General features: G+C 43.5%; 1 protein-coding gene across 1 annotated transcript; it reads left to right on the top strand.

The window, feature by feature from the left end:
- The first annotated feature begins 4,851 nt into the window (after positions 1 to 4,851).
- Positions 4,852 to 5,520, top strand: LOC145823908 (uncharacterized). Its single transcript, XM_082923464.1, has one exon. It carries the CDS (start codon positions 4,852 to 4,854, stop codon positions 5,518 to 5,520), a length of 669 nt encoding a protein of 222 aa, XP_082779590.1.
- The last annotated feature ends 19,549 nt before the right edge of the window (positions 5,521 to 25,069 follow it).

The following is a 25,069-nucleotide window of genomic DNA, read 5'->3' as shown; positions in this document are numbered from 1 at the left end:
TTATAATTTGCATCTACCATATATAGGGCAAAACGGACTAATTCAGCGAACTTGGCCTCATATTCAGCCACTGACATATTGCCTTGCTTGAATTCTTGGAATTCGGGCACCTTCAAATCTCGGAAACACTGTGGAAAGTATTTTTCATAGAAGATCTCCTTAAATTGATTCTAGCTTAAAGCCCTATCAGAGTCTCGGATAAGCATCCACCAATGTCGAGCTTCATCCTTCAAAGTATAAGTTCCCAGCAATAATTTTTGTGTTTTGGAGCACGGAAACACCTCAAATAATTTCTCAGTTTCTAACATCCACGTTTCAGCTTTCAATAGTTCAATACCACCTAGAAAAGTTGGTGGCTTCATCTTGTTAAATTTTTTAGTCAAACTGATAATGTCGTTATTCATCGGCTTTACTTGGACTGTAGGGGGTGTTGAAAGCAGAGGTTGGTCTCTATTACTGTAACATTGTTTCTATTAAAGCCTCTAATATTCGATCCATGCAGTTCATTTGAGCCTCGGAAGATTCAGCTGTACCATCACTTCTTGGATTTTCCATTTGTTATAGGTAAACAGAGCACTAATAAACATAGGCAACTAATTCTTTACAGTTTCTTAATGTTAATGTTCAATTCAAATATGTTTATGCCATTTCACTCTAGTTCAAATATGACCAGATAATTCATACACACTCACAGATGCAGATGTAATGTCTTGATTTCTTTTCTAGGACATCCTATAGCTCATATGGACTCGTGTGTGCGGTATAACTCGTGCTTTGATACCACTCTATCAAGACTCAAACCCGTCCCTATAGGTTTAGTGCCGTAATTGGCCAGTAATCCTGGGCTTACCAAAGGCCTTTGAAAAAATTAAACAAGATACAGAGGCTAGCGGAAGCAAATACAAACATGCAATGTCTATAGAGCAGTGTAGACATGCATGGACAAAAAATTTTAAAACTTAATTTACATAATTAAGACGTCATTTCCACGTCACCATATATATATATATAGATAGACAAACAAAACATGAGTTCAGTCATAACAAAAGAAATACAAAAAGGTCTTTAACATTGTTCACAAAACTTGACCACTTTTCAAAAGGGAACCTCCTCGAGAGGCACAGTGGCTGGAAAACAGAAAGAACTCCAGGCAATCAACTCTGAGCCTGGTCACACGCTGGGTCACCTACATACAGAATAAAGGTTTTATGAATGATGTCCAAACAGTTTCAGAAATCATAATTCATATAAGAAACAGATTCAGAATTATATACTTATCAGAAATCAAAAGCAATATGTGGTACATCCATTAGTTATCATATCAAATTGGTTTTGGGACCTACATGCATAGTCGGTACCGACGACTACAAAGGTCCATATTTTGTGCACAGGTAGCCACGTTATTATTTCTCCCGGGTGAGGGCCATATAACATAGATCACGGTATTATTTCCCCCGGGTGAGGGCCATATATTCATAAGCCACGGTATTGTTTCCCCCAGGCGAGGCCCATGTGAACTAAGGATGTGACAAATACATTTCAGAAAATTGCACATTCATTCATGATTCACAAAATAGCATTTCATAAACCAAATCATATCTTATCATTCTGAAATTACTTTTATTCAAACATAGTGTTACAGAGTAGTTACTCACAGATAGCTCCGATAGTAGAATGGACAGATCGGATAGTCTATGGCACGTGACCTACACAAACACATAACAAAAGTACATTGAAAAACATGCTCGGAAAAACATTTAACTCATTCCTTTTCTATCTTAGTGTGTTCCTAATCTTTATCCTCATTATTATTGTTTAATTAAGGGTTAGGAATGCCTAGGATGCAATGAGGATGTCAAAACGTAACTTGAAACACTTAGTCAAATTTTCAAAAATAAGGCAATCCGCTTGAGTCCAACTTCAATTGCTCGAGCGATCTGCAAAATCTGCAAAAGCACTGGTTGCTAGGGTTTTCCCCTCGAAAGACGTTCCACAGTCGCTCGAGCCAAAGATTGAGTAAACATGGTCTCCACTTGAGAGCAACTTTGGTCGCTCGAGCGGTCTGCAAAAATTTGTACAACTTCTGATCGCTTTCATTTTACACTCGAGCTTAGACTTTTTCACTCAAATGGAGGTACAAATTTAAAGGTGGTTGCTCGAGCACAGGTTCTTCCACTCGAGCCAAGGCCCAAACTCTGCAAAAGTAATAATTCTTTGCTCAAGCGCAGACTCCACCGCTCGAGCGAAGAGTGCAAATTCTGGAATTTCTAGATTTGCTTCCCAAGTACAAAACTCAAATCCAAAGCAATAAAACACATCCTTTTAGGCTAAAACTTGAGAAAACACTTGTAAACTCATAGAACTTCATGATTTAAAATCCATTTCACAAAATCAAGCCCAAAAGCAAGCCAATTATACAAAATCAACTTGAGATGTTGAAAACATAACATGTATGTATTTTCTTGAGTTCAAACTTTCCAAATCTTGGTAGAATGAGATGTTTAATACAAAAACATGTTGAATTCTTCAAACAAAACTAAAACATGAACATGCGTGTAAGTATTCCTTGGAAATAACTTCAAAATGATGTGATATATGCATGCATGTAATTAGCTCATTTCTTCTATGATTGTCATAATTTTAACTTGTTGTCTTCACTATCATGCAATTACCCCTACATGACTCATGAATTCACCTCCTATGTACTTTATTTCCAAGAATCAAGAGAGAAGTTCACACTTAAGGTGTGAATTCAAAGGATTCAAGCTTAATTTTCCAAGTCTTCTACTACTTTCCTTCAATTCCCTCTTCTCCAAGCTTTTGATCTCAACTTCTTGCTCACTCTTCCTTTCTCACGTTTGTATGTGTCCAAGGGTGAGGAGAAAAGAAGTTTAGAAGGCATATATAAGCCTTATATAGGCTTGATTAGGAAGCTTAACTAAGTTTAATTAGAGTTAATTAATCCGACTCTAATTTATCCTAATTATTTGATTCTGAATCAGATTTCAATTAACCTTACTGTAAAATCCCAAAAATACTCAATTACATAGAAACTTAGCCAATTTCACATTCTGTATCTGATAAGGCCGTCAATTTGAAGAAACAAACAGAATTCTAAACAGATATTTCCATAATAGACAGATATAACGCAATTAACACATAACTCATGCAATTAACGTAGAATTTTATCCTAATTACGTATTAAGCATCCTTAACTACGGATTATAGGCTAATTATAGGTTTGGGTTGTTAAACAAACAGAAGGCAACAAAGTGGCATATCCATCAAGGAGACAAAGCCGTGCCTATACTCGATGATGGTTTCTCAGACTTACCTATATGGTCGGCCTTGCCCCAGGACTAGACTACCCTCGCTACATCGTTGGCCCTTTGCGCCCGAATTATGTTGGAAGGAGGGTAAATGTTTTCCTCGACAACTACATACTCACCAACGTCCCCAACTCCTAGACATAATTAATGTCCAGAATGTTGATTTCAATAATAACTTAACATATGTTGAGACACCTGGGTGAATCGTTGACTTAGCGTTTTGGGGATACCTATAGTTTGTCCTCATTTATACAGTTCTGGTAGCATGGGTCTGTTTCGAAGTGGTGCAGCTGGGATAGGAATTCGAGCTTCTCATGCAGCATTACTTTCCATGGCTGATCAACTTGTTAATCTAGACGCCGAAAAGGAAGATCCTTTTTATGAGCTAACCGCGATTAGTTCTAATCTTTATTTTTGCCACTAAAAGGATTAGATACTGACTTAACTTTTAACTTTTAATATGGATATAGTACGAACACCATATTTGTATAAATAGTAAAGATGGTGTTTTATATATATATATATGATGCTTTATAAATGATGTCATGCTTATTAAATTAATTCTAATAAAACCTTACTTCGTAGTAATAGCCAATGATGGTAACAGAGCCCGGTCGTCAATCAACGGAACAGAGTCAATGGAAAGAATTATGGAAAGAGCAGTTACTAGCTTTTTGCAGGCCCTGCAAACCAACATAAATAATGGAATGCCAGAAGAGTCGGTTACTATAAAACAGTTCCAGGATCTAAATCCAACCACATTCACTGGCAGTTCAAACCTATTGATAGCAAAAGCTTGGGTTAGGGACATGGAGAAAATTTTTCGTGCATTGCCTTGCGCAGAAAGACAGAAGGTAACTTTTGCCATCTTCACTTTCAAAGACGATGCGCAGGAATAGTGGCTTCTCAGATTGGAAAAATAAGAAATCATGACTTGAGTAAGATTCTTAGAAGTATTTTTCGAAAAATACTTTTCAGATTCACTATGAGAACAAAAGGCATCAGAATTCATACATCTTAAGCAAATATCAATGACGGTAGCCGAATACGAGAGCAAGTTCACGCAACTAGCTCGATTTGCGACATATGTCATTCTCACTGAAGCTCGGAAAGCTAGGAAATTGAAAGTCGGCTTAGATGATGACATCAAAAACAAGATTGAAGTTTTGAAGTTGCCAACATATACATGAGTGGTGGATTAAGCATAAATTGTCGAAAAAGGGATTAAAGTTTCGCGTTCTGGGGAAACGAGCCAAAATAAGCAATTTTGGGAAAAAGAAAATAGAAGATTTGGTGCCGCACCCCCAAAGAAAGTATATATGGGCTCAACTAATCCAAGCAATCAAGGTCCTACTAACCCCAGAAGTGGCACCATTTCAAATTTCCCTACTTGTGGGAAGGGTTATTGGAGCATGCTTTAAATGTGGGCAAATTGGTCATTTGCTGAGAGATTGGCCAAGGTTTACCAATCCTAGGCCCCTATGAACTAGCCCCAAAACTCGCAGTACCCGGAGGAGTGAGGATGGACCAAAAAGGCCAAGGAAGAGCTTTTACCTTGGTGCTTGGAAACTCGGAAGTTACCGAGAACATTGTGTCAAGTACACTTTCTGTCCATGGTCATTTAGCTCATGTTCTCATTGACTTTGGTTCAACTCATTCTTTTGTTGCACTACACTTTGCTTCCAAGTTAGCATTAACACCCGAATCCTTAGGATATATACTGCTTGTATCCTTTCCTTCTGGTAATTCTACCCTTTGTACTGATGTGTACAAATCTTGTGCTATATACTTGATTCCTCTATGTATTGGGAACATTGATGTGATCTTAGGAATGGATTGGCTAGCTGCCAACCACGCCTCTATCGATTGCAAAGCCAAAAAGGTCTCCATTTGGTTATTAAACCAACTCGAGCTTGTCTTTGATGGAACTGGAGTTTCCACCCCTCAATGTGTTATATCCTCCATGACAGCTCAACGACTTCTAAGAAAGGGTTGTTGTAGTTATATCTGCTATGTGATCGATACTCAGCAAGAAGCCTCCACATTTGATGCAATCCCTATGGTTAGAGAATTTCCAGATGTCTTTCCTAAAGACCTATCCGGTATCCCAGTTGATCGAGAAATCGAATTCACCATTGAAACTCAATTTGGTACACAACCAGTTCTAAAGCTCCTTACCGTATGTCAATGACGGAATTGAAATAACTGAAAACCCAACTCTAGAAACTACTGGACAAAGGCTTCTGTGATGACCTCGACCTCCGTACTAGTATATTATATTGATTCAATAAGTTTAATTGCATGATTGTGTGTTTAATTATGTGATCACATGCTTAATTTTGTAGTTTTCTGTTATTACTTGGAATATCTATTCACTTATCGACTTAGAATCAGAAATTGAAAGCCCCGAATGGCTTCAGAAGCTAAAATTGACTAGCCCAATAGACTAATTAGAGTATTTCGAATTTTATGGTAACTTTTGTTAAAATTTTATTTGGACCAAAATAATTAGAATACACTGATTGAACTTAGTTAGAAATGAGCCTAATTAATTAACCTTAATAAACTTTGATTAGGCTAAGTTAATTACACGCTATATAAGCTTAGTGCATGTTTTAAGCTCACTTATACAAGCACATAGGCTGAGATTTTTAGAGAGGAGGAAGCTAAGCTCAACATTTAGAGAGAGAGAAAGGGGAATTGAAGGAAATTGTGGAGGATTTGAAGAATTGAGCTAGACAACACTTGAATTCACATCCTAGGTATGGAATTCCTCATTAAATCTTGAAAATAAAACATGTAGGCCATGAATTCAAAAAGTTATGAGTCTATTTGCATGTAAATAGAAAGGATTGACTTGATTATAGGAGAATTAAGTATAATTGCATACATGCAAGCATAATCCTTCATCTTTGAGTTCAATTTTCTATGAATTCTTATATGCATGGGACTTCTATACATTTATTTGAAGAGTTCTTCATGTTTTTACATTTGTTATGCCATTTGATCAAGTTTTGAAAGGATTTGAAAAAAAAATGAGGGCAATACATGTCATGCAAAGTTCCAACTTCATGATTTAAGTTTGATTTTGAGAATTGGGTCCATGATTTTGAGCAATTGGTTTCAGATTGACTACATTTCCAAGTTCTAGAATGTTTTTCCGTGTTTTTGTATCAAAAATACAAGTTTTGGACCTTTAAATATCAAATTTGAACTTCAAACACAGTTCTGGAAATTCCAGAATTTGGTCTTTTCGCTCAAGCGAAAAAAGTGTTGCTTGAGCATAAAAATCAAGCTCTCAGAAGTTTTACAAAATTTTGCAGACTGCTCGAGTGACTAAAGTTGCACTCGAGCGAGGACCCTTTTTACTCAGTCTTCTGCTTGAGCAACCGTCGAGTGTCCACTGAGCGAAAAATTCATGCAACCAGTACTTTTGCAGAGTTTACAGATCGCTCGAGTGACAGAAGTTGCGCTCGAGCGACCACCCTTATTTTTGAACCTCCACTCAAGTGAAGGAAGCTGCGCTTGAGCGAAAACCCTATTTTTAACAAATTTTGACTAACTCTTTCAAGTGCATACTTGCATCCTCATGTCATTTCAAGTACTCTTAGGCACCAATTGAACTCATATAAACAAGGAATGAGTTAAAAACACATGAGAAAAATTTAGTTAAAATGGAATGGTTATCGAACGGTACTTCAATTGTATTTTTGTTATGTGTTTTGTATAGGTGGACGTCCGAGGCCTATTGACAACATAACCCACTGTGACTAATAACTTTATAAAGATATGTTCAAGTTATGTTACTTTCGAAAATGGTATGGTTATCGAAATTGATATACGAATGATTGAATGATTTATTAAAGTACTACTTATCCTTAATGAATGAAGTTCCATTTGAATTTGTAATCATGGCACCCTTTAGTGAGGTCCTTGCCTGGGGAAGATTAATACCATGGCCCATTGACCCTTGCCTGGGGGAAATTAATTCCATGGCTTATTGCTAAATAGGCCCTTGCCTGGGGAAATTAATACCATGGCCCATTGTTTAATAGGCCCTTGCTTGGGGGGTATAATACCATGGCCCATTGGCCCTCGCACGGAGAAAACAATACCGTGGCCCATTGGATAATTAAAATACAGAGATCTCTGCTGTTAGTCCTAAATGGTCACATTAGATAAGATATGTTGATTGACCCATTATGGTCCCATGGATTGACCCTCGAGGTCCCATTGTTACTGATACATTGTTACTTTATTGGATGTACCACGTAAATTGTCATTGAGTGAGTATTGCCATTGAGATAGCATGGATTATTGAGAATTTTATTGAAATCAAAATTGTACTGAAAATGCTATCGAACAATGGTTCTGTTATTGCAGATGATTGTTATGATGGCTAATCTAATTGATATTTGTAACCTTGTTGAACTTCATTCATATAACCCCTTCATTCTGTTATTACTCATTGGGCATTAGCTCACTATTTATGTATATATGTAGGTGAACAAGTTGGGCATCAAGGATAGAGAGTGCCTCGGAGTCACCCAGTGGTCAGCCTTTTGTGGAGCTCCCGAGAAGGAGCCAACTTGGACTCGTGTGGAGCCAAGCAAAGTCTAAACCCCTTTTTGGCTATGAACTCTTAGCTTGATTTTTGGTATAGAGGTTTTGTGTATGTAAGACATAACAAAGTGCTAAAATTGTGGGCTGAATGCTGTTTTTTTTAAGAAAAAAAAAAAAACTTTCATGATGTATGCACTTACCTATAAAATGGTTATACAGTGTTAATGCAAACTCTTTTCATATATGCACAGCTCAATGGACTACTTCTGTATTTTAATTTGCTTCCATTGAGCCCCATAATTCATATTAAATTGATTTTGTTAATAGAGGTCGTAGGTAATATAAGATTACTAGCTGGTCATGACGCTAAACTTATAGGGGCGGGTTTGGGCCGTGACAGCTTCATTCGACCTAATTGTAACAGCGCCCGCGTGGGCCTCATGCTACAGTTCGGACTCGATTTGTGTCACGGTTCTAAATCTGAACCAAAGAGTCCAAATCTGGCAAATCGTTTTGAGAAACAGATTTTTGAAAAAGTAGTGCCAAACATGGACTGCTTTGCCAGATACAGAGTCGCCACCTAAATATTTTTTTATGGGAGAATTTAGGAAACCCTGACTCGGTGCCGAAGGCCACATGTCCGTCATCACCGGAGTTGTCTCGGCTCGGGAGCTTGGGTACGATCGGGGAAGGTCAGCTATGAGCACCCCCTTTCGCCCGGTCCGAAGACCGGCCTCTACTAACCGTGATATCCAATTTTGAAAATGCTATGTGTTCTTAAACTAATTATTACCCTAGAATTACTATGTTATGCGCGCAGCAAACAAGTATAGACTAGATTGCCTAATTTGGAAAGAAACATTGCATATCCGTTCATTTTGAAAATGCTTTGGAATTTGCTACTCGCAAGTAGGCTAAAACACGGATTTCAATGAGTTCTTCCAACTCAAACAATCCAACCTTCACCCACAGGCATTCAAAACAGTTTAACACATAAGCATCTAGCCACATGTTAAGCATACTGTCATGGCAACACTCACACGCATGCGGGATGCTAAAGCATAAACACTTACATAGTACTCCATGCCAAAACAAAGAACTTATTAGCAAACATGCATGATCCAAGTCCATGTTAAGTGCCTAATGCATCGCATACAAAGTGTTGCTAGAATAGGCTCGGCTATCCTAAACATGGTATGTGAGAAATGCACAACTTTCACATATTCAGTTTGGAATTTGACATACATATGCAGTTAGCATGATGTACCGAGCTCAATGCATGTAATACAAATGCATGGATGCACGCATGCATAGCATAAGGTATGCTAATTTAAACGTGTCCTAATACTAACCATTAAAGCGGGTAAGTAAAAGGGAAGAAAGAAGTGAGGTTGGAAGACATACACACCACCCACGCATACTTATTACATATTTGCCCTCGCTCGGAGGGACCGAATAAATATTACAAATTAATTAACTACGCAAGCTAATTAATATTACAAATTGCCTAATTTAATTAACAAATTAAATAGACTAAGAAAAACAGTAAAACGCCTCGAGAAGCGCGCCGCCATGCACAAGCTGCCTCTGTTTTCCTTCCTTCACTTCTCTGGAGGCTGTCAAAACCTCAGGGTTACATCCCTGGGCACTGGGGAGTACCACCGGCTGAGTGGGATCATCACCGGCACTGGTACGTGTCCATCGGCACAAAATTGAAGCTGTCGGCAGAGAAAAGGTTGCCGGCCGGCACCTTACACTGCCGGTCGGCAAAGAAAGTCTGCAGGACCTGCAACTCACAGCAACAGAGGGCAAAACAAGGCATGGCAGCACAATTCAAGGCATGTATGCACCAACCATGTCTCCTATCATTGTAATGACTCAACGGGACATGTGCCTCGGTTCTCGGACCACCAATCACGCATTTCCATGCATGATGGCCCAAAGAAACAAGTATGCAACTTTGATTTCAAATGCATGCAAACCAATCAAACAAATTAGGCCTAATTCCTATCACCATTTCAAGGAACAAGGCATGCATGCAAGATGCAATGCAACCTAGGCATACAAGCTAAGAATGCAGCATGGCATGGCAAGGCACTTATGCAAGCATACAAGCATACATATGGCAATGCAAATGGATGGCAAGATGGGCTTATACATGAATTAGGCAGCTCTAATAAGGCCTAAAACAGTGGCCATTAATGCCTAAAATGGATGCTAAGCACACATGCACACACACACATGTTAAGACCCAACACTTAGGCACAAAGCAAGCAACATCCAAGCACACTTGAAAGAGACATTCATGGACTAAAAGCACGCAACATAAGCTCTGAAAATCATGCTAAAACAAACCTCAAGAATCATTTAAATGGCATTCAAATGACTCAAAACAAAAGCATGAATAAGCACCAAAACATAGAGCATTGCTACACAAGCTTATGAGGCATTAAAGAGACAGGCAAGGCAATCCAACAAGCATGGAAATGGGACTGAAATGGCATATAGGATGGTCCCAAATCACCAAAACAATGCAAGGATGGCATGCTACACATGCACATACTCAAGGCTAACAAGCCTAAATACAAAGGAGCTATATCAAGCATGCCAAAATCGACCCAAACACTTATGGACAGACCTGAAACATGGCAAAATAAGCACATAATCTTCACAAGACTAAGCCTAAAACATGCTCCAACAAAGGCTAACAACCTAAGACATGTTAAGGCATAAACAAGGCATTACATGGCAACTATGCTAAGCATGCATGGAGTTCCAAAACCAACTTAAAGTCATGTTATATTATGGATATATAAGCATGAAAAACAAACCAAACATGCTCAACACACACTTAAGCATAGGCTTCCTTAAGAGGCCAAAATGTATCCCTTTCAAGGACAACAAGGAGAGGGGGTGGCCCTCTCCTTCTTGGGACTTCAAGGCATCATCTTCACCACTGAAATCCCTCAAGATTTCAGTGGTGAAGAGACCCCAACACCAAAATCCCGGAGCTAGCACAAAATGGCTCAAAATGAGGCCTTTCAAGGCCTAAGGGTGGTCAACAACCCTTAAACAACAAAACACTCTTAATAAACAATAAAGAGGGCCTAAAAACAGAACTTTTTTATGTTATACAATAAGCACAAAAACAGCTCTAAGATAGGTATAAAATCAATGCAAAAATGGGGGAAAAAGGGACTAGATTCTCACCCTTGATGACCCCTTTACAAATGGTGCTCCAATGGCCTCCTTTAGCTTGAATCTAACACCAAAACTTCAAAACAAACCCTTTAGAACCTCAGCTCCAAGAGGAAGGTGAAACACTAGGTGTTTGTGTGCAATAGTAAGACACAAAACACCTAGTGCACAAATGAAAGGGAAAGAGAGATAGAGAATGTATCTAACTCAAACCCTAAAACCAGAGCTTCTCTCTGTGTTTTTCCCTCTCTAAAATGTCTAAAGTCTCCAACCTCTTTTTTGCAAGAGAGAGCCTCTATCTCTCCTTTTCACCAAACTTGCAAAACTTACAAGTTAAGCAAAACTAGAGGGCCATCCCTCCATACACGTGTATGGAGGGAAAGTCACTGCAATACAGCTGCCTAAAAATATCTCAAAAAACAACTGCACAGTAATCGGCCGGCCAAAAATGCCATCTTGGCCAAAAAGAGTGCCGACCGGCACAAAATAGTGCTGACCGGCAACAAATAGTGCCGGCCGGCAAACTACATTGCCGGTGGAGACAAAAACCAGCCGGTGGCCTCTAGTCACTGCCGGTGGTGGGTGGGGATGGTCTACAAGCCCTACCCTGCCCTTCCAAGGAAAAACACAAGTGTTTGGTGCAAAACCAGACACTAAACGGTCGAGTTCGGAGATCCTGAGGCAAGGCACGCGAGCCGAGACCTCCGGGAACTCCAAACGAACACAAACATGGATGATCACCGAGTGTTCAAACGGTGACGTCCAAGTCTTGAGGACGGTCAAAAATGGGGTGTCTACAGTTGCCCCTCTTTGACAGAACTCGAAAGTCATAACAATGACGGGAGTGAATGTCAAAGCCTAGAGACGACCCATTTTTGACAAGGCCGAAGACTTAGACAAACATGCAAGACAATCAAGATATGCGCCCGAAGGTAGGGGCAAAATGCAAGACAATGCACGGAGCCGAGCATAACTTATGATCATGCAAAGAAAGCTGTAATGAAGCAAACATGCGACAATTTTAAGCTAGCATACCAAACTACACTACAATGCAGAAAGGATGTAAGAGAATTATGAAATTCTCAATGCATCTCACTCGGGAGATACAATACCTGTGCGGCTCGTCTGGTTGCACCAACCTCAAATGAACCGTACATACCATATCGTGCCTGAAAAGAAAACAAACTTAACAGGTACAATATTGTTAGCAACATGCATGACAATGCAAGATGGAAACGAAATGCAATATATACAAAACAATGTATAAACAATGCAAATGAAGATGCAATGTAATTGAAACAATGCAAGCTACATGCAAAGCATTTGAATCGTGATCCAATCACGAGTGGTTCGAAACCACACCTATGTCAAATAGATTGATGGAGATAACAAGTCTGTCTACCATAGAACGGTCAACTGAACTATGAGCATTGTAGACAGACGCAAGAACAAGTATTGGGTGGAATTGACATAAGTGGGGAAACGACCCGCTGGAGAAAGGACTACGATCCTAATGCCGGATGCAAAAATTACACTACAATGTAATGGATGGATATGGCACGCAGGCCAAACCAAATCTTGCCTAGGAAAGGCATGTACACATACAGGCCATGTGTAACACAGAAAAGGTGCCGCAACCCTCAACCAACATATCAGCGTGGAATTGGCGCGATACACATGCAGAACTGTGTTTTAACATGAAAAGTAAGGGCACATACCTGACCAAGCTCAACTTGGAAAGGCGCAAGCCATAGGCGGAAGGTGATGCAATGAATGCATGCAATCTACAATGCAATATCTACAAATATGCAATGGAGTGGGTATGGATACAATGGATATGGCATACAAGCCAAACCAAATTTTGCCTAGGAAAGGCATGTACACATACGGGCCATGTGTAACACAGAAAAGGTGCCGCAAACCTCAACCAACATATCAGCGTGGAATCGGCGCGATACACATGCAGAACTGTGTTTTAACATGAAAAGTAAGGGCACATACCGGACCAAGCTCAACCTGGAAAGGCGCAAGCCATAGGCGGAAGGTGATGCAATGAATGCATGCAATTTACAATGCAATATCTACAAATATGCAATGGAATGGATATTTACAACATGCATGACAATGCAGTGCAATGCGACCTACTGGGGAAAATGCAATGGATGCATGCAAGCTACAATGGAAATGCATGACAATGCACTATGATGCAATGACTATGATTGCAACTTTCCCTATCTTACCAACAGGTCGATATACTAGGTTGGTTCAGTATCCAGAATCGAGGCGTAGACCTGCCGCCTCAACCTATGGGGCTTCCATACAGATTTCAAGCCGAGGGTAAACCTCTGGGTATTTAAACCAGACTTTAGTCTCGGAACTCCCGAACCTTTGCGTTCTAGGCATAAGCCGTTCGAACTCTAGTTTCCACCGTCCCAGTTGGTCTTCTAGGAACTCATCGCAAACATAGGCAGGTGGCTTTACCAGACCACCGAAAGTCGTTCGGGCATGATAAACACCAAAGGAATTGCACCTTTAGAGGATTTAAGGTCTCCTAGACCGTGCGTGTTTAAGGTCTCGCCAGACCGCTAAATACCTGTCCGGTTCGTCTGGTCGCTCCAGCCTCAAATGAACCGTACATACAATATCGTTCCTGGAAAGAAAACAAGCTTAACAGGTACAATATTGTTAGCAATATGCATGACAATGCAAGAATGAGGCACGCATGCCGTATGGAATGTAAGTTGATGCAAATGGACTTATATGCCAAATAAAAAAACGTGCACATCAATGCACCGGAGGTTTCGCACCTCCCAAGGATTTAAGGTCTCCTAGACCGTACGTGTTTAAGGTCTCGCCAGACCATGGGCAAAATGTAAGTGTGGTGCACAAAACAGTGCGATGCGCAAAACAGCGCGATTGAAATACAATGCACAAAACAGCGCGACAATTTGAAATGCACAAAACAGTGCAATGCGCAGAACAGCGCGAGTGAAATACAATGCACAAAACAGTGCGACAATAAGTGTGACACGCATGCCACGCGGAATGTAAATGGGCTTAAATGCGCAACAACGCACGTATTCCAGAATGCATGACAATGCATGGAATGGAAATGCAATGATGATGCATGAGAAATGTGCACGACAATGCAAAGGGGTGCGTGTTGCAATGCATGTAACACGTGCATAACAATGCAAATGTGTGGCGCATGACAGCGCGATGTAATGCACCGAAGTAGTGTGATGAACTCGTGCAACACACATGGGGCAACTTTTGAATTTAAAAGGATACAAAAAGGATACACCTTGCACGAATTCGAGCGCCACGCACTGAAGCCACGGCCTGCGGTCAGAACGGAGGCCGGTTGAGCGTCGGAGATGCACTTTCTTGCACTTTCTTGAGCTATGAAGACCAAAAACAACTCAAATGGCCTAAACAAGGCTGTGGGAACCCCACCGGCCGAAAGGGGATGCCACCGGCCGGCCACCGGCATAAAAACAATTCTATCGGCACAAAAAAGTGCCGGCCGGCACAAAACATTGCCGACCGGCAAACAGTTGCTGATGCGGGGCAGTTTTGACTTTTCACCTTGGGTGTTATAAAATAGGGTTTCAAAACCCTATTCCTCACTTTCCTACCGCCGAAATCCCTTGCTCTCTCTCTCTAGAGTGTTTCTCTCTCGTTTTTCGCCCGTTTCTTCGCGTTCTACGCTCGTTTCGTCGTCGGATTCGCGATTCTCTTCGCGTTTCGGACATTTTCCACCGATCACATTTTCATTTCGGTGCCTCGTTTGGCGTTCTCGCCTTTTCGGGGTTTGTTCCCCTTGTTTTCCTCTTCATTCCTGTGCCTTTTCACATTCCGGCCTTCCCGGCCATTTCCGACCCTCTCGGGAGTTGACTTTTTGGTTGACTCTTCGTATTCCGGCCCGGTTTTCCTTCCTCCGGCCATTTTCACATCATTTTCGATATGGCGGACGATATTCCACGTGGCGGGACTCCCCCAGACCACGAGATGGATCCCGGGGTCGAGCTCTTACCACTGAGCGAGCGCCCGTTCCACCCGGCGACCTACCGGCCGGCGACCCATGTTCTGTCCCCAGACGGCCTGCGTCAGTTCCGGAGCTTCGAGAGGCATGTGGCTCCTGAGCTACTACTGCGTGAGCCTACCTCCCACCTTTCATTCAGCACTTCCGAGGTAACTCTCTGTCTTCTGTTTTACTTTCCGCAATGTAGGATACAAAAACTGTCATAGTTAGTTGTACTCTTTAACTGCTTAAATTCCATATACCGTAGACCGTAGTTGACTGTAAACATACATACAACTGATATCTGTTTGAGACTGACACATGCACACACACTGCACTAGCCCTGAATCACTCAAACACACTGCACTCACTGTATTCTACTGCACACACACTGGCACCCAGTATTTGTCTGAATCTGTCAAACTTGCACACATGCCACATCTGTTCTGAAACACCCAAACACGCTGACACAGCACACGTATTTCACTGCAAGCACACCGGCACCCGGTATTTGCCTGAATCTGACAAACTTGCATACATGCTATATCTATCCTTTCAAAACTGCATGTTGAATGTTGTCTTGCAATTGTTATTTTCTGTTTACAGGAGGGTTCCCATACCATTCGCGGGTATGGGAATACTGGTGCACGGAAGTGGTATGATGAGCTCCCTGACGCAGTCCGACGCATCGTAGACCGAGCGGGCTTCGGGACCTTCTGCCGAGAGCTCTCCAGATTGTCCACATGCAGACCTCTCCTCGCCGTTCTGGCGGAGAGGTGGTGGGACACCACCGATTCTTTTCATTTCTCTGCAGCAGGGGATATGACGATGACCCCTCATGACTTCTCGATGCTCACTGGCATTGGGGTAGGGGGGGATCCGATCCCTTTTGACATAGACATGGATGAGTGGACCGCCGCTCAGGTCCATCTACTGAGGGAGGCGCCACCCTTAGCTCGCCCAGGTTTCGTCTGATACTCCTGGTTCGAGGTCCAGTTTCGGGTCCAGCCCGTGTTGGAGGAGGAGGCGCAGATGACCCCGGAGGACGAGGAGAGGTATGCTCGCGGCTTCCTCATGTTCCTGTTCGGGACTACCATCTTCGCCGACCGGGCGAACACTGTGCCTCTCTGTCTTCTCAGCACACTGGTGGACGTCCGGGACATCCTGCACTATGATTGGGGCAGCGCTGCTCTGGCCACCCTTTACGGGTACATGAGCTCAGCTTCGCGCGGCAGCGGCCAGCTGCTTGGAGGCTATTGGCGGGCTTGGGAGGTACATTTCTTCTCCGCTTTTTCATTTCTGTCTCGTACTTTCTGTACTCTGTACACTGCACACACTGTAGTCTGCTCTATACTTGCTGTATACTGTACACACGGCACACACATACATTCTGCTTTACAGTGACTGTACACTGCTCACACTGTACGCTGCACACAATACACTGCACAACACACGGCTCTGCCATTTCTGCTTTATCTGACGGTCATACTGACATCTATTTTGCAGTTGTGGGTTTACGCCTACTTTCCTAGGCTTGCCTCCGTGCCAGTTGCGGAGACTCCCCTGGCCGTCCCCTTTTCGAGTCGCTTCGACGGGAGATGCACCCGGCGACCACGGGAGACATTCGGCTTCTTCCGCCGATATTTCGACACCATCACCCCCGCGGAGGTATGCTTTACTTTCAGTTCATTTAAGCTTCGCTTTCCAACTGTATATTTCAATAACAGTAGATAACAAACTGTCTTTCATTTTCAGATCACTTGGCGGCCGTGGGCTCCTATGCCGGCGGCGATGCGAGGTCGGTTCCCTGGTGCGGAGGAGACCTCGCGTTTCCGGATTCTGCTTGAGGGCCCGGTCTGTCGGGCTTGGTACCTGGGGGAGTGTTTTCTACGCCAGACCCTAGGATTACCTGAGCAGATAGTCCCGGTTCCCCCTCCTGCAGACATGAGGGAGACCGAGGGGCTCACCACTGAGCAGCTAGATGATTACTCCATCGGCTGGGAGGAGGCCGGCTTCCGAGGCACCGGCGACTATCAGGAGTACGTGCGGACGTAACTGATGCGTCCCCTGAGCGGCCGTCGAGCAGAGGGGGCCAGGACTGTGGCATCGGCGGCTGGGGTTGGAGCGGGAGCAGGGGCTGGATCTTCGAGGAGGGCCCGGGTCCGTGGTAGGGGCAGAGTGCAGGGAGGACGAGGAGCTGGCTGGCTTGCCCTGCCCGCTGTACTGACTTTCCAGGGGCAGGGTGGGTCGACCTATCAGATCCCCTTCGCCCCTCCACCAGCTGGTCACGAGTTCATCGATGTCCCCGATTTACCTCCGGTATGTATTACTGCATTTTGTACAGTCATTTCATTTTCAGTCCATTATATATTCCACAGAATATTGATGCATCTGATACTTTTGCAGGCTTCTTCTGGGTATACCCGTCAGTCGTTAGCGATGAATGCCTCGATGATGGGGATACTTCAGCGGACATTTGATCTCCTGGCCCTCTACAGCATACCGGTATGTCCTTCTGACACTGGCCTCAAACCATTCATACACTGCTTCACATAATCTGATGCACGGCACAACACCCGATACACTGATCTCACAGTATCTGACACACTGCATACACTGCATTCTGCACTGTTAAACTGCCCACGGCATTCCTACACTGTACTCACACACTGCATTCTGCACTGATAAACTGCTCACGGCATTCCTACACTGTACTCTGCATTGCATTCTGCACTGATAAACTGTCTACAGTATACTGATGCATTTCCCTTTTGTGTACCTTTTCAGCCTCCTTTCCAGATTCCCATGGCAGGAGGTGCCCCAGCCGGACCTTCTGTCCCTGCTCGGGGGAGAGATGAGGAGGGCAGGATATTTCCCCGTACCAGGGGAGGGCGTACTCACGTCGGGAGCAGCTCGCGAGCTCCAGTCCCGGATGATGACGACGAGGAGTCAGAGGCGGAGGCCGAGGCGGAGTCCGAGTCATCGGAGGAGGAGACCGGAGACGGTTCTAGCTCGGGCTTTGATGACGACGCTGATGATGCTCCTGGACCCTCGTCCAGGAAGAGGACTAGGACGGACTGATGGCCCCCCCCGGAGTGCTTGACATGGATGCAGATTTTTGCTATCTTCTTCTTTCTTGTACTTTTCTTTTTGTTGGTAGATAGATTACCTTGTACTGCCGCAGGCAGATTTTTGTTTCCAGAACTTGTACATTTGAAAAGATAGTTAAATGAACAGATTTTTGCTTAAAAAGTGTTACATTCACATATCTCATGTATTGCATTGCATCTCATCATGTTACACCTCAATGTAAATGGAACTGATTGGTTGTCTGAAAATTAAACACTTGCACTGTAATAATCAGATAACTTAAAACAGCCAACGGCGAAATAACCCAAGCAATCCACTGCCTGATTCTTGGACACACAGCCCTTACTCTACTGGGGATTAATCTGTATACAGCCCTTAACACAGCATTCGTTTCATTCTGCATACGGCAAATTCTGAACAAACGGCCCAATCTAACAGGACGGACCTCAAAGATGGAACCGGTTGGAGTCGAAACACGTTCAAATATAGAGAATGGCACAGCATTCTGAGCATAAATGACTTTTGATATTGAATGAGGGTTTTTCAAACCGGGATACCGAGCCTACAACTGAACACAGCAGGGAGGGCTCAAATATAGGTGCACGACCTAAACACAACGAGACACGCTCGGAAAAGACTAAAAACAAAAGACGAGAGCGTCAAATCAAAGAAACACGACACACAGACGCGTGAACGAAGATGGGGGACCTCAGATCACGAGGGGCCAGTTCCTCTAGGCATTGTTTCCCACCCTTTCTGATTTGTGATTCTTACATCACTCAACTCTCAAGCTCGGATTTTCTCTCGAAACCCTTTTCCTTACTTTTCTCTCAACTTACACCTCTCTATTCTTCATTCTCTCATTTTCCATCCCTCCCCGGGGTGACTGATGAATGAACAGGGAGTTGCGGGTTCATGCTCAACACCGTTAGCTCACAGCAATTTCTTCTGACGTGCAGAGCGCCCTTCTGGCAAGTACGTCGATGACGGGGGAAAGACAGAACGCCTGGCTCGACCGTGCCCCTAGTTCATCATTTTAACCATTTTTTGTTTTTGCTTTCTACTAAAACAGTTTTGATCAAAATGAGAGTCGGATTAACATACTTGTTCGATTTTTGATTTGAAAACCATGCAAGTCAGGCAGCAAGCACTAAAAGTTTTCCTTTTTTGGGTCCAAGACAATGGTCCAGTTTTGGAAAATGGAATAGTTTTCGAGAAAATAGTCAACCTCAGTAAAAATTTTCAAAAACTATTTTTCAAACAGCTGATGCTGAACAAGCATGGAACTTACTCTTCGAGATGCGCAACCTCGGATCGGAGGCAATGGAAAATTGCCCCTGGTTTGAAGGGGGGTGGGAGGCAACGGAAAGTTGCCCCTAGTTTGAATGGCGGCTCACGGCGGCTCGTGGCAACGGAAAGTTGCCCCTTGTTTGGGATGGTGCCGCAGCAATTCGCAGACAGTCTTCATTGGCGGTGGTCGAACTCTCGGATGCAGAGATAACGAAGACGGTCACAACAAATATATGGACACAGTCGCCTTGGAAGCGTTGGCGACTAGACTTCGGGATGAAATCGAAACCATTGCATGGCTGAGACGCTATGAAAGCGTTGGGGGCTGGACTTCATGATGAAGTTGCCTACGTATCCCAAACATGGGAATCAAGCCTTACGTAGTTCCGGTTAAGGTACACTCGGGTATTTTAACCTTCACTTTGTTTGGCTCTCATTTTTGCCAAGGCGCCCAATGCGGGTTTTCGACCTTGCGAGCTTCTTTTCATTTTCTATTTCTTCTCCTTTTTTTTTGCATTTTTCATTTTCTTTTCTTTTTTGTATCTTTTGTCTTTTCTTTTCTTTTCTTCTTTTTTTGTATTTTTTGCTTTTTTTTTTTTTTTTTTTTTTTTGTATTTTTCTCTTGCTCTAACTTTTGCCTGGGTCGCCCTTCTGAGTTTTCGGCCCAGTGAGCCTCTCAAGGGTAAAAGTGTAGCAAGTCCATGCCAAATGGTTCCTGAAATTGAAGCCCCTCTGTGTCTAGGAGAACGGCTGTTGCACTGATTTGCGGAGAATCCATCTCAGTTACTCCACAAGCTTCTTCCGGTGAGATCTATTCTTTTTTATTCGGCCTTGGTGCCTTTCGCTCGAGGGCTACTTCAAAACTGGCCACACGGGCCTTTCATGGCATTTGTCCGTTGAACTTTCTGAACGTTCTGAACGGGTTCAAAGTTTGAATGGGTTGAATCTTGAGGCTGAGAGCGATCTTAGGCTGCGCAATCTCAAGAGCGATTCCACACAGGTCTTCGCAGGGCTGCGTAAAACATTTGTTTTTGAAAGTTTTTAAGAAAGCGACAAATCGCTCGCGCCGAAGATAGTGTGGAACCAATCTGGATCAGGCCAGGATCCTTCTCAGTACTCACGCCGACAAGCATGATTTCACTCATTAAAAGGCTTAGCACGCCTCTCTTTCTTTCAAGATGATCAAAAATCTGCAAAACCCGAGGAATTCCTCCCTCTTCGTTTTTATCACCACAGTGTTCAAAAGTTTTTTTTTTTGAAAAAAACTTAGGTTAATGCAATGAGTTTGGCACATAGGGGAGCAGGCAAGATGTACTGTCAGCCCAATCAAATTCTCTGGCACTTATGCTGAAAGCAAGCATGAAGTTGAGATAGCAACAGCTGTTTCACTCGGATTTGTTGGTGCAACTGGCCCCTCGGCAGAAACAGACTTAAAACAAAAACAGATAATTACAAGACAAAACGGTGTTCGGGACAACAACCCCAGAATCACCTGGTATTATATACAAAGGGGACTGACTCGATATAACAAGACAGACCCTTAAGCAAAAAAGACTGACTCAAGACAAAGAGACAGACTCAAAACAAAAGACTGACTCGATATCCAAACCAGGATTTACAAAACTCGGTTTCACCGATGCTCAAATATGCGTGCCAGACGCTACATCCAAAATATACGAAATGTCGCCCGCAGGCGGTTCACTTTACATACTCGCAGTATCTGAGCCCTCGAAATCCAACAACTGAGTGGTGACGGGCTTGCCTGAGGTGGGTGGTAGGATAACCTTGTTATCAATCAAATCCTGCACTTCATGACGAAGGCGGGAACATCCATCGGTACTGTGACTGGACTGTTGGTGGTACGCACAGTACAAGGTAGCATCATGGGTGGCGGGGAGATTCTTCGGGAGTGGCCGGGGCTCCAAAGGCTTAAGGTGCCCATTCTTCGCCAATATTAGCAACGCCCTAGACAAAGGCATGTGGAGGTCGTGAAAGACCCTGCGCCCTCGGGGCAGGTACTTTGCAGTTTGAGGATTCTTGCCAGATGCGCTGGCGAAAGGATCGGCTGGCACTGCCTTGGCTTTTTGAACCTTTCCCGGTGCAGGGTTGGGAACTACAGGAATTGTCTGGGCATGACGGGGCCCATCCCGGTTTTCTGCCTGGCTTGAACTGCCTTTGATTGGAGCGGGGAAAGCGTCATCTACAGCTTTGGTCACTATTGCAGATGTTTGTTGCTTGCTCATTCCTCTGACTTTCAGAGCCTCGACTGCCCACAGCAGTTGTTCAATAGGATCGGCGTCTACCTTTGCCTTGTCTTTTCCTCTGGCCTCAGCCTGATCAAGGGTCTGGGTCGGTGCTGGCATGTCGCGGCTGTAGCTGGAAGCCACCTCTGGCTGGCTAAGCTCTATCACAATCCGCCCCAGTAGCGGGGGCTCCTGTGGTACGAAATTCCCGGCATACGGCGCCGCTGGCGGTGAAGCCGACATTCCATAGGCGAGGTCTGCCACAGACCTTTGGAGATCGCCTATCATCCCCATCAATTCAAAGGTGGTGGGCTCACGAGCCTGGTATAACTGGGGAGCCCAGACCGGGTGCACAACGGGCGACCTGGGCGGGTATGACATACTGATGCTGGCCTCACTCTGTGGAGCGGTCCCCTGCTCCAATGCAGCCGTCATAACCACAACTTCTTCTGAATTTTGTGCCGCCATAAATCCTGCCTCAGCAAAGGGGAGACACTGGCTATTCTGTATCAACTCTGCAACTTTCTGAACCTTGAAAGAAAAACAGACAGCATTTCAGCCCAAACTGATCAAACACGGGTGTAGCCAAACAACTGTACCCTACTGCTGATCATTGTTCCCAGATTTCTGTTCCCGAAAACTGAACCGATACCCGCGGATAACTGATTCTCACAACTGATACTGATACTGGTGTCCTCAGGTTTGATACTCAAACTTGCAAACTGACATGTGCGTTCCTGTAGAGCAACACATTCTAGAAGCACATAGCAAGTAAAGAGAGCTCAATCACCCCTATGTTGGGGTAGGGTTTCCCTGTCCTATTTTGTCAGGAGCTAGGGTTTCACTACGCACACAGCGGTTTTCAAACAACCTAACATCGGATAAGCAGCCTGTCCTAATTTGGAATGGTCACTATGGATCCGAATATGAACTAGGTCGAATGGTCAAAAAGGGTGCCTCGGTAAACCGGGGTTTGTGTTCCCATGCTGTCAGAGCCCATAGCCGGTCAGCCTTATGGACATGCCTTGACAAGGCAAGCCTTCGGCAAACCGTTCAGGAATGGCAGATGGCAAACACTGTGTTCCTAGGCGCACCAATGCACATGCAATGCAAAGAAACACATAAATGAAATCAAAACAGGATATCATGAGTTCGAGTCAAGCTCTCTAAAATCCCCAGCAGAGTCTCCAGAAACTGTAACAGCGCCCGCGTGGGCCTCATGCTACAGTTCGGACTCGATTTGTGTCACGGTTCTAAATCTGAACCAAAGAGTCCAAATCTGGCAAATCGTTTTGAGAAACAGATTTTTGAAAAAGTAGTGCCAAACATGGACTGCTTTGCCAGATACAAAGTCGCCACCTAAATATTTTTTTATGGGAGAATTTAGGAAACCCTGACTCGGTGCCGAAGGCCACATGTCCGTCATCACCGGAGTTGTCTCGGCTCGGGAGCTTGGGTACGATCGGGGAAGGTCAGCTATGAGCACCCCCTTTCGCCCGGTTCGAAGACCGGCCTCTACTAACCGTGATATCCAATTTTGAAAACGCTATGTGTTCTTAAACCAATTATTAGCCTAGAATTACTATGTTATGCGCGCAGCAAACAAGTATAGACTAGATTGCCTAATTTGGAAAGAAACATTGCATATCCGTTCATTTTGAAAATGCTTTGGAATTTGCTACTCGCAAGTAGGCTAAAACACGGATTTCAATGAGTTCTTCCAACTCAAACAATCCAACCTTCACCCACAGGCATTCAAAACAGTTTAACACATAAGCATCTAGCCACATGTTAAGCATACTGTCATGGCAACACTCACACGCATGCGGGATGCTAAAGCATAAACACTTACATAGTACTCCATGCCAAAACAAAGAACTTATTAGCAAACATGCATGATCCAAGTCCATGTTAAGTGCCTAATGCATCGCATACAAAGTGTTGCTAGAATAGGCTCGACTATCCTAAACATGGTATGTGAGAAATGCACAACTTTCACATATTCAGTTTGGAATTTGACATACATATGCAGTTAGCATGATGTACCGAGCTCAATGCATGTAATACAAATGCATGGATGCACGCATGCATAGCATAAGGTATGCTAATTTAAACGTGTCCTAATACTAACCATTAAAGCGGGTAAGTAAAAGGGAAGAAAGAAGTGAGGTTGGAAGACATACACACCACCCACGCATACTTATTACATATTTGCCCTCGCTCGGAGGGACCGAATAAATATTACAAATTAATTAACTACGCAAGCTAATTAATATTACAAATTGCCTAATTTAATTAACAAATTAAATAGACTAAGAAAAACAGTAAAACGCCTCGAGAAGCGCGCCGCCATGCACAAGCTGCCTCTGTTTTCCTTCCTTCACTTCTCTGGAGGCTGTCAAAACCTCAGGGTTACATCCCTGGGCACTGGGGAGTACCACCGGCTGAGTGGGATCATCACCGGCACTGGTACGTGTCCATCGGCACAAAATTGAAGCTGTCGGCAGAGAAAAGGTTGCCGGCCGGCACCTTACACTGCCGGTCGGCAAAGAAAGTCTGCAGGACCTGCAACTCATAGCAACAGAGGGCAAAACAAGGCATGGCAGCACAATTCAAGGCATGTATGCACCAACCATGTCTCCTATCATTGTAATGACTCAACGGGACATGTGCCTCGGTTCTCGGACCACCAATCACGCATTTCCATGCATGATGGCCCAAAGAAACAAGTATGCAACTTTGATTTCAAATGCATGCAAACCAATCAAACAAATTAGGCCTAATTCCTATCACCATTTCAAGGAACAAGGCATGCATGCAAGATGCAATGCAACCTAGGCATACAAGCTAAGAATGCAGCATGGCATGGCAAGGCACTTATGCAAGCATACAAGCATACATATGGCAATGCAAATGGATGGCAAGATGGGCTTATACATGAATTAGGCAGCTCTAATAAGGCCTAAAACAGTGGCCATTAATGCCTAAAATGGATGCTAAGCACACATGCACACACACACATGTTAAGACCCAACACTTAGGCACAAAGCAAGCAACATCCAAGCACACTTGAAAGAGACATTCATGGACTAAAAGCACGCAACATAAGCTCTGAAAATCATGCTAAAACAAACCTCAAGAATCATTTAAATGGCATTCAAATGACTCAAAACAAAAGCATGAATAAGCACCAAAACATAGAGCATTGCTACACAAGCTTATGAGGCATTAAAGAGACAGGCAAGGCAATCCAACAAGCATGGAAATGGGACTGAAATGGCATATAGGATGGTCCCAAATCACCAAAACAATGCAAGGATGGCATGCTACAC

This window comes from Camellia sinensis, chromosome 4 (assembly GCF_055761805.1).
Source record: "Camellia sinensis isolate YWXY chromosome 4, ASM5576180v1, whole genome shotgun sequence".
Lineage (NCBI taxonomy): Eukaryota > Viridiplantae > Streptophyta > Magnoliopsida > Ericales > Theaceae > Camellia > Camellia sinensis.
Note: the sequence above shows the minus strand (reverse complement) of the source record. Positions and strands in the feature narration are given on the sequence as shown.

Bases quoted from the DNA above. Each gene is read 5' to 3' on its own strand.
- LOC145823908 (XM_082923464.1), top strand. From the start codon at position 4,852: ATGGACCAAAAAGGCCAAGGAAGAGCTTTTACCTTGGTGCTTGGAAAC.